Source organism: Astyanax mexicanus, chromosome 8 (genome assembly GCF_023375975.1).
Source record: "Astyanax mexicanus isolate ESR-SI-001 chromosome 8, AstMex3_surface, whole genome shotgun sequence".
Lineage (NCBI taxonomy): Eukaryota > Metazoa > Chordata > Actinopteri > Characiformes > Acestrorhamphidae > Astyanax > Astyanax mexicanus.
The window spans coordinates 1,430,541-1,444,975 of NC_064415.1; the positions used below are offsets into that span (position 1 = coordinate 1,430,541).

General features: G+C 40.4%; 2 protein-coding genes across 4 annotated transcripts in view; both read right to left on the reverse strand.

Moving 5' to 3' along the window:
* LOC111191213 (nuclear factor 7, ovary-like) overlaps positions 1-14,435 on the reverse strand; it is a 430,228-nt gene that overhangs the window by 55,001 nt on the left and 360,792 nt on the right. Inside the window, exon 1 of one of the 2 annotated variants that reach the window (XM_049482619.1) lies at positions 10,307-10,337. The exons of the other annotated variant lie outside the window; for it this stretch is intronic. The gene's annotated coding sequence lies outside the window, so the exon portion shown is untranslated. Of the gene's footprint in view, positions 1-10,306; positions 10,338-14,435 lie in introns of those variants that run through there. 2 annotated transcript variants of the gene reach the window in all.
* Positions 1-14,435, reverse strand: part of LOC111190634 (E3 ubiquitin-protein ligase TRIM39-like) — a 419,370-nt gene that overhangs the window by 22,393 nt on the left and 382,542 nt on the right. Inside the window, exon 7 of one of the 2 annotated variants that reach the window (XR_007440324.1) lies at positions 2,333-3,674. Coding sequence is in view for 1 of the 2 variants with exons in the window: in XM_049482615.1 (XP_049338572.1) it covers positions 3,127-3,674 (548 nt within the window). In the remaining variant the exon portion in view is untranslated. Of the gene's footprint in view, positions 1-1,858; positions 3,675-14,435 lie in introns of those variants that run through there. The other variant, XM_049482615.1, reaches the window with a different exon arrangement.

Sequence of the window (14,435 nt, forward strand, 5' to 3'; positions counted from 1 at the left end):
TGAGGACCTTGGGTTCTTGTGGATGACCGCCCCTGCAGCTCCTGCCAAACAAAACCTCAACTGGACAGCCATTGTCTTTTCTGACCAATGATTAGCCTCAGCACAGCCTTCAAACCGGTGTAGAAACTCCTTCCACGAGCCTGTACCATCAAATTGACCTGGTCGCAAAGTAGGAATTCTTTCTCTCTTAGCTGTGTTTTCACCCTCACTGTCAGATGATATGTCATAATGTACATGCCTGGGTCGCCTACCAACAGAACTGGACCTTGAACGACTGGAGGTATGTCCACTTTTGGGGTGAACTTTAGTGAGCTTCGAATCACACTGAGCACACTGTTCTGGTGTCTGAGCATTTATATTTTGCACTGGTGGCATTTTTGGAGTAAAAGGCGAGTCCACTGGTCTTCTATGTGACACTGGATGGTAATTTGCATTTATAGGAGTGCTTTCTGCGTAGCAGCTAGGTTGCACATCACTGAAAGGGTTAATATGCTGCAGATCTGACGTTTCCACTAAAGACTGGGAAAACTGTTCACCTTGAGGGTTTTTGGGACAGCACTGGGTGCAATAAATAGTACAATTCTCATTTTGATTTAGCTGTGACTCTATTCCACTGTCACTGCGCTTTGTACTCTCATCACAAATCTTAAACGGGTTAGTTTCTCTCTTTACTTGGTGTAAATGCAAGCTTGGCTGTGCTGCAGCGCGTGTATTTAGCTCCACCAAGTTACAGCTCTGAACGCTGTTGCCGTTTACATCATTAAACTGACTCATCCAGTCCTCAAATGAGAATTGTGACCGTCTAGTTTCATTCACATTTTCTGGTGATATAAACGGGTTAGAGCAGGCTGTTACGCTCTCAAACTCGTGTGCTGTTCTGTCTCGGGTAGCCGCCATGCTCTCTCTCTCTAGCTGCAACTCACTGAACTCGCGGTTAGCTTTAGCCACTTAGCCACTCTTCACCTGCAGCTATTTCAACAGTCCGTTTTATTTTTCACTCGTTTCAGCAGTCCAGTATAATTTTAACTTCATCCACTCACCAATGCCGGTTGAACAATCCCAGGACGAGCCCCCAGTGTTACCTTTTGCCTGATTTCTACCCCCAGACCGTGGTCTCAGAGCTCAGGGGAGCTAGCGTTTACTGTAGCTCCGTGGGCCAGAACTAGGTGCGTTTTTCTTACCACCCGTTCTGGGGTAATACCCAAACTTGAGGATTCTCCAGCGGAAAGATGAGAGGAAGCTGACTTGCAATGGAGTACTGGCATTTATTGATAGCCTGCTTGCATCGTGAAGCGAGATATAAACCGGGTGGCCGTGCTAAACAAAGAGAACAGAGAGAGAGAGCGGAGCCGCGTGCTGCTCCCGCTGCTGCAACAGGGCGACTACACATACACACTACAACACCCAGAATACCATGCGTCTTTCAGCATTTACCCATTATTTCCCAACAACACAGTGGATGGAATAATGGAGAAGGAGGACTTGCTCAGAATTCTTCTTCAGCAGAACCTCAAACCATCAGCTGTACAGTTTAAACTTGGAGTGAATTAAGAGCTCCAACAGGACCGTGACCCAATCACACGTCAGAGATGGTCGTGGAACAGGATAAAGCAGGTTAATATTAAGCTTTTGGAACCGATTCCCAACGTTTGTGCTCCCCTGTTCAAATGATCCGTATTGTTGATGTTCTGAGTGTAAATACGTGAAGAAATCTACAATAATTCTACAGAAACAAACTTGTAGATGAGCTTTTCTGCAGATTCTAGACTCTTCTAAACTGCTGTTCCCCATCCTTTAGATAAGAGCAGAAGGTGGGTTGTTTGGTTAGTAGTAAACAGGACGCGGTGCAGACTGGAACTGATAGAAAAAGAGCTTCATGAAAGCAGATCTTTATTAGAGTTTATTCAGGACAGTAAATAGGATGAAACTGGCTCTGCAGCACAAGACAGAACACAGTGAAACAGGTACAGGTAGCTTTACCTGCTGTCTGATTAACTGTGTACAGATTACAGTACAGACTAAATATCACTTTTCATAAATGATGCTAAAAAGAGGATTTAGAGATGAGCCTCTTTAACACAGAGAAACTGGATCAAAGATCCTGATTTAATCTTCATTTATTACATTTTTACATTCTTCATTCATTCACTGGATTTGGGTATTTGATGAATGGAGCTGAAACAGATATTTATAAAATAAACTACTTTTATATTTTCATATTTTAACTCATTTTATGAAATTCTGCAGTTCAGAGTTTAAACTATCCTGATCTGCTCGTTTTCTCCAGACATTATTTCTCTTTTTCTAACATTTTATAAGCTTTTCTCACAACCTTGTACATAAACTGTCCTGCGGTGTGACATTACATTACAGTAAAATAAAAAAAATCAATTCTGTACATTTGAAAAAAGAAAGTTGATGTAATTAACCCTGCACATTTTAATAACTGATTAAATATATATTTTAAACTTTATTTATACTAATTTATTAAGATTAATATTTACATTTTCTCAAAGTAGAGCCGTCACACCGCAGGACTGAGGAAAACTGAAACGTTAACTGTTTCACAGAAAGTAGGAAATCTGTAAAATTAATAAGAGATTCAAACATCCAAATCACAGCCAATCATCTGAAGGACCTTCTGTTTCCTGCTGCACTAAAGAACCTCTAGAGATGACCATCAAACTGCCTGTTTAAAAACCTGATCATTTTCATCACAAAGCCTTAAAAATGTCCTGTGATAATTATTGTAGGAGTCTGATCCATTTTAAAACCTTATACTGGCAAAGTAAACATGATTAAAGCCATTATAAACAGTTCAGATATTACTGATTTATTCTATATAAGGGTTTATATTTCATAATTCATTCATATTACGTCACACCACAGGACATTCTGCATTCTGTTTACCTCACAATACAAATCTAAATAAAACATAAATCTATTTTACATCACTAACAGAAGATTTATGGAGGAAAACACACCCTAATTAATATTTTTACTTGATTACTGTAAAATCATGCATCATTTAACCCACCCATTTATATTTTATATAGAAATAGAAAGATTGAATAATTTGTTTTGTGGAAAATATCAGAGAAAATATTATTTTGGGGTAAAAGAAGCTCATTTATGATGATGAACAGGAGTGATGATCAGTGGAGCTGAGTTTTTACCTCCATCATTGAGAGAGGGACTGAAGTATGGATAGATTTTCTCAGTGAAAGACTGACCAGTGAAAGAGTAGATATGAGAGCTGGTCTCAACATCATAGAAGGAGACCAGACCCTCCTCATAATCCACAAACACCCCCACCTTCTGGAGAACCTGATTTAAGGAGAGGAGGACAGGAGGAGAATCACGAGCTGTATATTCACTTTCATTCCTCAGAACTACAGACCAGTATCCATCCTCAGGAGTAATAGCAATCTTCCCCTTTCTGTTGAAGGACTCTCTGATCACTCCTAAATCCCAGTTACTCTTCCCTCTGACCTGAACCTCATAGTAAAACCTCCCTGAGGAGAATCCCTCCTTTCCCAGAACACAGGGAACCAGATTAAACCTCTGTGGAGAATCAGGAAGGTTCTGTCGGATGTTTCCATGTTTCACCTGTTTCCCATCATCAGACAGGATGAGATCAGGATGAGCTGTATCAGGATCCAGAGTCACATCCACTGAGAGAAACACACACAATTTAAACCCATTTTAACATCATACAGCACCAACTACACAACATACACACTCTGTATTTAGTCATGTGATCAGGAAGAGACAACATACCTGCATATTGTTTAATTCTCTTCAGTTCTGTTCAGAAAAGAATAATAAACAATAGAAACGACTGTCAGAATTTAAACTATGTTTAATTAACTGTTGAATGAGGTCTGATTAATATGAAGTACAGTAGATAATATTTGATGGAAATTCCAGCACAAAACTAGAGTTTATTATAATTATCTGATGTATAAAATTACACCATTGTTTCTGGATTTAATTTAACATTTTAAAATACTGCCAACAATCTAATTCCAGACTGTTTTGTTGTAATTGTGATTCATTCCTGTGTACATTGTTTTGGTTTTTGATCAGATGATTTTCACATGGTTACTGATATTTTTGCATATTTTGTCTCATAAGAATGGACTGATTAACCCTTTAAAGATAAACATAATACAAATAACGTGCAACACCCAACTCTCAACACTAGATATCTGACCAACCACCTGAGACAGAAGAGCAACCACCTGGAACACTACAGCTAGCACTACACTGGCTAGCAGCCACCAAGCAATCACTTAGCAACATTATGAGTTATCGTAGTAACCACGTAGCAACAACACAGCAACCAGCTGGGCTACCATAGAAACCATCCAGAAACAATGCAGCAACCACATGGATTACAATAGGCCAACCACCTGGGATACCACAGCTATCAAGTCACGCCAAATTAATTTTAATAGTCATAAAGCAGCTTATGGGAAACAGGAAGAGGACAAAAGATCAACAATACATAAACTATATCAAATATTTTTAAAAATCACATAACAACGCCATAGCAACCGACTGGATTATCATAGCAACACCATATCAACTACCTGGAATACCACAGAAACCACTTAGCAACATTGTGGCAATTACCTGGTTAACCCCAGCAACTGAGTAGTGACTACCTAGGAAGTTCATTGCAACCACTCATCAACACCATAGGAACCACCAGGGATACAATAACAACTAATGAGCAACTATATAAAATGCCATAGCAACCACTTAGCAACATCATGGAAACCAAATGGAATAGAGAAACTGCTTTCTGATCTGTTAACCATTCTACATTTTCATCAGGAATTAAACTTTTCTCATTTTAATGTATTTTTTGTGTTTTTGCAAAGTTTCCACAACATTTTGCAGTTTTGGAGGAGGATCATCATCATCATCATCAAACTTCATATGACTCACATCCAACACCTGAAACTCGTGCCAGGTGATTCTCTGCTTCTCTACACTCTCCCACCTCATCCACTGCCCCTGTTTCCCTTGTAAAGATGCAGCTGGTATCTATTGGTCGTTTCTCTGGTGTTTTGGACTTGCTGAATTTAATAAGGTAAATAGGAGACAAAATCTAAGCTCTGACTGATCAGTAGATACTTACGGGTCTTAAGAACCTTCCTCATCTCCTCACTGAGGGCTTCCTGAAGCTGAGACAGAACTCTCCTCAGAGTCTCCACCCTCAGATGAGTGTTAATCCTGACGTCAGTCCAGGTCTTGGTGGGTGGGGGTCTGCAGAGGGTGGGGTAAACCTACAGTACAGCAGGAGAGAGGAGAAACCCCTCAGCATGGGCAGTGCTGTCCTGTGCTGGACTGCATTATTATTGAGGAACAGAGGGACTCTGACCTGTAGGAGGTGGAGGTGGTCCTCAGTGTGGGAGATCTGCTCCAGCTCAGTGTCTCTCCTCTTTAGCTCAGTGATTTCCTGCTCCAGCTCTTTAATCAGCTCTTCAGCCTGCCTCTCTGCTGCTTTCTGCTTCTCCTCCATCACCTCCAGCAGCTCCGCCTGGCTCCTCTCAATGCAGCGCACCAGAGCCCTGAAGATCTCCACACTGTCTGCTTTCTCCTTCTCTGTGTTTTTCTGACCAATCCAGACCACATTCATCACAATCACAAAAGACTGGAAGTGACTGAAGGCTGGAATGTTACTGATGTGATATTAGAAACAGTCAAATAAAACTCAGACTCACCTTATTGAGATCTACAGAGTGATTGATCTCCTTAATCTTCTTCATTCGGTCCTGGATCATCTGCTGAACATCTGCCTGTGTCTTCCCCAGCTGAGTCTATGGACATTAGACACATTATAAGAAAGACGCTCATTAATCTGAGGAATCTGTAGCATAGAAAATAAATGAGGCTTAATTTAAGTGAATAATTCTTTCTCTAAATATCTGACCTTCTTCTCTCCACTCTCCTGCTCTACAGGAACAGTGCTGTGAGTCTTGTGGTCTGTCTCAGTGCAGAACCGACACACACAGGTCTGGTCGTCTCTACAGAACAGCTCCAGCGGTCTCTCATGATTCTGGCAGATGTAGTCCTGCAGGTTCTCCACAGGGTCCATCAGCTTGTGATTCTTGAGTTTAGGTGTATTTTTATGGAGGGTCAGATGACCGCTGCAGTAAGATATTCCACAGTCCAGACAGGACTTCAGAGCCTCCATCTTTTTCTCAGTGCAGGAATCACACAGAATCTTCTTAGGCTTGGAGGGAGGTTTCACTGAAGATCTGCTGGATTTCACCTGAAGCGAATTCTTGAACTGAGCAGTCAGTCCAGAGATGAAGGTGTTCACAAACAATTCTGGTCTTTGAGGGAATTCTCTTTTACAGAGGGGACACTGGCAGTGTGAGCTGCTGTTCCAGCATTTTTTGAGACAGACCATGCAGAAGTTGTGTCCACATGGAGTAGTGACCGGATCAGTGAACACATCCAGACAGATAGAGCACTGAAACTCATCTTCAGACAGGAGACTGCTGGAGGAAGCCATGACTGATAGAGGAAACACAGACATCATGAAGATCCAACATTTTTCATGATAATTCATCAATAACTCAGTGCAGTAGGGGGATCCTGACTCAGGTAATATATGCAAGAGCTAGCAAATGGTTTCATGCTGTAGCTGCTTTCCTATCAAATTATATACTAGTTAAATCCAGAACAATAAAGTTAAAGCTGTAGTTGACCATCTTACTGTGGAATTTTGAAATAACTAAAGTATCACATCCTCTCCAAACTCCTCTCCAATATTACACAACTTCTCTATGTTCTACTCATCATACAACACCATAGACGAAAACATGTTTGGATGACCACTCATCACCAGTCTACTGTGTGACTGAGCTCTTTTATCTGGAGCATCTTCTCAGTAAGTGGTCTTACTCTCAACAGAAAACCGATCAAAGTGGCGCCGTTCAAATAGGATTTTATGATATAATTAATTAATTTAATAAATTTATCTTTTAACGTAAATGCATACATAAACAGTTGATATACACATAAATAATTCACCAAGGTTAATTAAACATTAATTACCGTTGATCTATATAATTATCTGTGTATTAGAAGCTGGTATCAGTACAGTACATTATAGTACAGTGGTTTTGGTGTTTATTACTGAACTAGCCCTCTCTCCCTCAGACTGTGACACACCTGTACATACCTGCCAGCCAGAGCAGAGCTCCGCCCCCCCTCCCAGCACTACCCTCAGTTTCTGTCTGTCTGATAGATCAGTGAACCCTGAGCTCTATCTCTCTCTCTCTCTATCTATCTATCTATCAGAGCCTCATATAAAAACATGAGCTTCTAAACAATGTTCTGAATCACTGATTCAAATCTGCACTCGATTCCTGAACCGATTCACTTAATGAGTCAACAACTCTACACTCATCCCATCCTGTTCAATTTCCTCAAAGCTTCCAGTCACCACACAGATCACATGGTCACAACTCAAGGATTCAAGGAGATTTTATTGTCATTCGCATCACATGTGGTACATGAGGTGGAACGAAATTGTGATCTCACGATCCAGTTTACACCCAAAGAGCTGTTATTAAAATAGATATATAGATAAAAAAGAATACAATAAAAATAGACTATAAAATAGATAAATACCCCAAAAGAATAAGAAATAAATAGAGAGTAGAAAGGTTCAGCAACATGAAGTCCAGAGTGCAAGTGTGCTATAGCAGCATGATATGGAGTTAGAGCAGTGGAGATAAAGTGTCTCAGTGCAAGTAAAGTGACCATGTTTGTAAACAGTAAACAGTAATTTGTCCTTAGTGTCAGTGCAGTATGTTGTTAAGTGGAGTTTAAGAGTCTTACAGCTTCCGGAATGAAGCTGTTTCTGAGTCTGGTTGTTTTGCACTTAATGCTCCGCAGCCTCCGGCCTGAGGGGAGTGGGACAGGAAGTGAGTGTGCTGGGTGGGTGGGATCCTTCCTGATGCAGGTGGCCCTTTTACTGCATCTGGAGGTGTAAATTTCTGTGGTGCTGGGGAAGCTAACTCCAACAATCCTCTGTGCAACCTTCACCACCCTCTGCAGTGCTTTCCTGTCTGCAGCAGAGCAGCTTCCATGCCACACATTGATGCTGGAGCACACGACGCTCTCCACCACACATCTGTAGAAGGAGGTGAGGACTGCGCTCCCGAGTCCAGCTCGTCTCAGCCTCCTGAGGGAAGTAGAGCCGCTGATGTGCCTTCCTGACCAGAGTGGAAGTGTTGTTGCTCCAGGTGAGGTTGCTGGTCAGGTGCACACCCAAGTACCTGTAGCTGTCAACCACTTCCACCGCAGATCCTCCAATGTGCAGGGGGAGGTGGGCATGCTTGCCCCTTCTGAAGTCCACAGTCATCTCCTTTGTCTTCTTTACATTGATGCAGAGGTTGTTTTCTCTGCACCAATCCTCCAGGTGTTCCACCTCCTGCCTGTAGCTGGACTCATCTCTGTTTGTGATGCATCCAACCACTGCCGTGTCGTCCACAAACTTCACAATATGACAGCCTGGATGGAGAGGTGAGCAGTCATATGTGAGCAGTGTGAACAGGATGGGGCTCAGCACACAGCCCTGAGGGAAGCCAGTGCTGAGGATTATGGTGGGGGAGGAGATGTTGTGAATCCTCACAGACTGCGGCCTGTTGGTCAGGAAGTCTAGGACCCAGTTGCACAGGGAAGACCTCAGTCCAAGTGAGGAGAGTTTGGTTATCAGTGTCTGAGGAATCATGGTGTTGAAAGCAGATGTGAAGTCCACAAAGAGCATCCGAACGTAGGAATCCTTCTGCTCCAGGTGGGTGAGGGCAGTGTGGACCACGGAGGATGACATTCTTCCTGTATGCATACTGGTGTGGATCCTCAGTGACGTTGATGGTGGCTTTGATGTGGGTCTGAACCAGTCTTTCAAAGCACTTTGTGACTATTGGAGTGAGGGCTACTGGCCGGTAGTCATTCAGACCTGTCACTGTGGAGCTCTTGGGGACCGGGATGATGGTGGTGGTCTTCAGGCAAGTGGGGACAGCTGCCTGGATGAGGGACGCGTTGAAAATGTCGGCCAGGACGTCCGAGAGCAGTCTTTTAGCACCTGTCCGGGGATGTTGTCCGGGCCGGCAGCTTTTCGGGTGTTGATCCTCCTCAGCGTTCTCCTTACTTCTGCTGGTGTCACGCTGAGGGGCTCCTCTCCTGGTGAGTGTGGGAGTCTGGTGCTGGGGGGTGTGTCAGGGTTCTCAAAGCGGGCGTAGAACTTGTTGAGAGCCTCAGGCAGTGATGGGTCTTTGGAGCTTTGTGCAACGTTAGATGAATTCAGGAAATATCAGCAGATTTTAAAGTTTAAATCTCTCCCAGCTTTTAAATGCCTTATTTTCTAAAGTTTTTTAATCTAATCAAATAAAAACACAGAACAATGAATCGGTTCTTTTCTTGAACTTTGATTCTATTGATTCTAATTGGGAGCAAGCGTGTTGGGGGGGGTGATGACATCACTGACATTTTTCACATTTTTTGTTTAGATGTTTCCTGGTTGGGAGGGGCTCTCCTCTCAGACAGCTCACAGATAAAGTTAACTATAAAATAAATTCCATAAACTTATTATGATCTTACTTTAAATGAAGAATAAACATCAGTATTTTCCATGTTTAATCTTTTAGTACTTTTATTATTGATTTCTGGTGTTTTAGGTTGTTGCAGCAGCATCATTTCAGTATAGGGATACTGATATTTAGGCAGGGATCACATCAAAAATTCTAATTTTAGTATCTTAACTACAGTATTTGACCCTGTTTTTAGTTCTTCTTTTTCACACTTGAATGAAAACTGTGATTTTTATTTTTTTAAATCTCTTCCTTTACTGGTGACTCACCAAACTGGAAAATAGGCTGCACCCGTCAGCAACACCTCCCTGCTCTTCCCAACATAATCTCACTCTGAACCGACTCCTAAACTTGAGAGCCTGATCATCAAATTAAATATATTTCCATTTTATTAGATCTCAGGGACGGTAAACACATTGCAGTTTAACCAGATAAACCATCCAACTGTAATGAAAACAGACCCTGTGCTGATCAGGAGTTCAGCTGCTCCACCAGCAGAACCAGTTTAACCAGTGTGAGCTGGCCAGGCTGTGTGTTAGTTTAGCAGGGAGTCATATGAAGATCAGTCTGAGCTGTACCTGCTTTACCTGCAGGAGATCCAGATCCTCCAAAAAAGAAACACTGAACCCAGATCAGGATCAGACAGGATGATCAGAAAAGAGAGATACGAGGTTTTAACTGCTCACCTGCAGGAGATACAGATCCTCCAAAAAACACCGGAGACCGAAGTTCAGCTGAAGAGAACCGGATTCTGGAGATTTTACTTTCCTTTCTCCTCAGTGACATCACGAGGACACGCCCACCGCCTCAGGTGTGCTGCAGGTGCAGGTTTTGTCCACCAGGTGGAAGAATTTAACCACTGAATTTACAGATTCCTCCTACTGATCTTCATATCTCAACCAATACAAACAATAAACACCTTAAACTACAGTGATACACATTATCTGACTAGACTTAATTATTCCAACATGGTGCATCATCTTTAACATACCTTTAACTTCCTTTTAATAATTATATTATTGTATAATTATATTTAGTCCATAATATTATGTATAATCTTACTTTCACAAGCATTTAAATTCCTTGTTTTTATTTACTGGACAAGTCTCTTATTACTTTTTTAAGATGTCTCCATATGTGCATCATCTTCAGTAAATTCAGCAGGTAATCGTTATATTTCTTAAAAATATACTAAGGTCTAATATCAGAACATCCAAATATTGACTAAAAGCACTTGCATTATTTTTACATATTTTACTGTGAAACAGAATTAAAAAGCCTACAAAAATAATCGAAAAAGAACTGCATAAAATAACATGAATTCTTTAAATTTTTTATTCAAAATTATCATCATTATATTAACCTTTAGTGAGCAAAAGGGACTCTTGTTGTGTTTTATACTCCTGTTGGAGGTTGGTTGATGTGCTGTAACTGTAAAAAGGTAATTATTAGGGTTCAAGCACCGAAGGTGCGTAGAACCCTATTGCTTTTGCTAAGATTTTTCTTATTATTATTAGGGGTTCGAGCACGTAGTGCTAGAAACCCTATTGTAATTGTTCTGATTATTATTATTATTAGGGGTTCGAGCACGTAGTGCTAGAAACCCTATTGTAATTGTTCTGATTATTATTATTATTATTATTATTATTATTATTATTATTATTAGGGGTTCGAGCACGTAGTGCTAGAAACCCTATTGTAATTGTTCTGATTATTATTAGGGGTTCGAGCACGTAGTGCTAGAAACCCTATTGTAATTGTTCTGATTATTAGGGGTTCGAGCACGTAGTGCTAGAAACCCTATTGTAATTGTTCTGATTATTATTATTATTATTATTATTATTATAGTTCTTATTCTTTTTCTGCCATAGAAGTGATTGGGCAGAAGAAACCGTAAGGCCTACAGGGCTGAGACTTGGTCATATGGTAGTACTTCTCACCGCTACTCAGATTCAAAAGATGAGCCCGATCGGCCTCAAGGGGGCGCTATGGCGAAGGTCAACGCGTTTGGCCTCGTAACTCCTACGCCCTGATAGCTAGATCAAAAATTCTTGCATTATATGATTCCTTGGTTAATGTCAAATCAAAAAGGTCAATAGAACCACTAAGCTCCGCCCACTTAGATTTTTTGCTATTTAGCATAATATGCAAAACCTACTTTTGAGAACTTGTCCTAGGGTCATTGACCAATCCTGTCATATTTGGTGTCAAACAACTCAGCAGAGTCCCAACCTCAATAATTATCAAAAAAATTGTGAAATTTGTAAACAATATGGCCGCCATATGCAAATTAATCTTACCGTGGCACACCCAAATTTACTCTAACAGCTGTAACTTTTGAATGCTTAAACCAACACTAAAGCCACTTTAGTCCTATGATGCCAACATGATTCTGAGGTAGCATGTCAATCTGTGTAGACATACGCCCCCAGGGGGCGGAGCCAAAACTAAAAATCTGTTTCTCAGGAACCGTACAAGCTATGAAGCTCTCCTTTGGCATGTATCATCTATGGCCTATGTCCTAATGTTTTACAGAAGGAAAATTTGATATGCAAATTTTTGCAATCGTTATTAGCCAATCTGATTCCAGCAAGCTTTTGACATGCTAAACAATGACCAATCAGGACGATACTTATACCCTACATGTATCTCAGGGCCTTCTATCATCCATTAAAATATGGCGTTGATTGGCCTCAAGGGGGCGCTATAGCAGAAAATCAGTTATATCTAAAGGTACAAGTGGCCTAGGCTTGTTATTCTTTTTTAGTTGTATACTTTGCTGTAGCCTTTACAACTTTGTAATTACATATAATTACCAAAAATGCAAAGATTTTCATCAGTGGCCAAAAGAGTAAAAATTGCTCTTTTCGAACTTGTCTTTAAGTCCTTAATCAATCAAAACAAATTTGGTCTTGATGCAATCTTGAGACCCTGTAGGTAAATAATTATCAAAAAAATCTTGACATTTTAACTATTTGAGGCCCATAAACCTTGATCAAACATGTACGTGAAAGCCTTTTCAGAGTTATTTGGCCAAAACTCTGTCAAAGTTTAAAACATGCCAAAACTGTTGAAACTACTAATTAACAATGACATTTGAAGTACATGTGCCAAGTATGAGCCAAATAAGTCTTCAGTAGGCTCTACAGTGAAAAAATAACTATTTTCAATTTATTCTATTTATCGCTATTTTCCAACCTAAATGGACAGAAGACAGGAACCTTTCACCCTATCAACACACAAATTTATACACATATATAGACTGATAATCCGATCTTGATTGCAAATTTTCAGCCAAATCGGACATGTTTTGCCTCTACAACGGCTGGAAAACTACAGCGATTTTGTAGGCCTCAAGCCTGTATTATCGCTTTTTTCAAATCTAAATGGACAGAAGTCAGGAACCTTTGACCCTATTGGCACAGAAATTGACATACATATATAGACTGATATTGTGATCCTGATTGCAAATTTTGAGCCAAATCAGATATTTTTTGCCTCTAATATGGCCAAAGAGCAACAGCCATTTTGTAGGCCATAAGCCTGTATTATCACTTTTTTTAAACCTAAATGGTCAGAAGTCAGGAACCTTTGACCCTATCAACACACAAATTTACATACATGTATATACAGACCACTTGATCATGATTGCAAATTTTGAGTCAAATCAGATATTTTTTGCCTCTAATATGGCCAAAGAGCAACAGCCATTTTGTAGGCCATAAGCCTGTATTATCACTTTTTTCAAACCTAAATGGTCAGAAGTCAGGAACCTTTGACCCTATCAACACACAAATTTACATACATGTATATACAGACCACTTGATCATGAATACCAATTTGGAGCCCAATCAGACTTTTCTTCTCTTTTTAATAAATAGAAACACACTGATAGGGAATGTTCTGTCTTTCTGATAGAGTGATAGATTTCCAGCAGGTTATATGTGGTCTCTTGCTGCGCTCTGGTGGTCATTTGGTGAAACAGCTACAGGTGAATTATTCTAAATTAAAGCTCTGCTGAACTTATTTAATCTTGCTTGTCTTGCTTAATTGAACATATTTATCCTTCTTGTTCATGATGGTCAGCCACCTGGGTCATTCTTGTTTATGCTCCACCCACTTATTTTTTTTTTAAATTTGCATAATATGCAAAACCTACTTTTGAGATCTTGTCCTTGGATCCTTGACCAATCATGACATGTTTGGTGTCAAACAGTTCAGCAGAGCTTACTCCTCAATAATTATTAAAAAAATCTTTACATTTATAAACAATATGGCCGCCATATGCAAATGAGTTCTACCATGGTGCAGTAAAATGTCTTTAACACTTATAACTTTGGAATGCTTAACCTGACACTAATACCACTTCAGTCCTTTGATCATTACATGATTCTCAGATACCCTGTCAGTTTAAGTAGACATACACCCCCCCAGGGGGCGGGGCCAATGCTCGATAGCTGTTTCTCTAGAACCATACAAGCTATCAAGGTCATCCTAGCCAATTATCATCTATGGCCCATGCACTAATGGTACACCAAATGAAAATTTGATATGGGCACTTTTGTGGTCACTATTAGCCAATCACATTCCAGCAAGCTTTTAACAGGCGGAATGTTAATCAGGTCAAAACTTATATACTATATACGGGTTATTTATATGCCCTTTTTATGCCTTGTGTTTTTTCAATTTAAGAACTGAATTTGTTTCACCAAATGCCCACTAGAGTGCAGTAAGACACCACATAAAACCTGATGAACACTACAGCTCAATTTATCAATGCTTTTCAACTAGTTTACTCACACCACTCATCTAGCA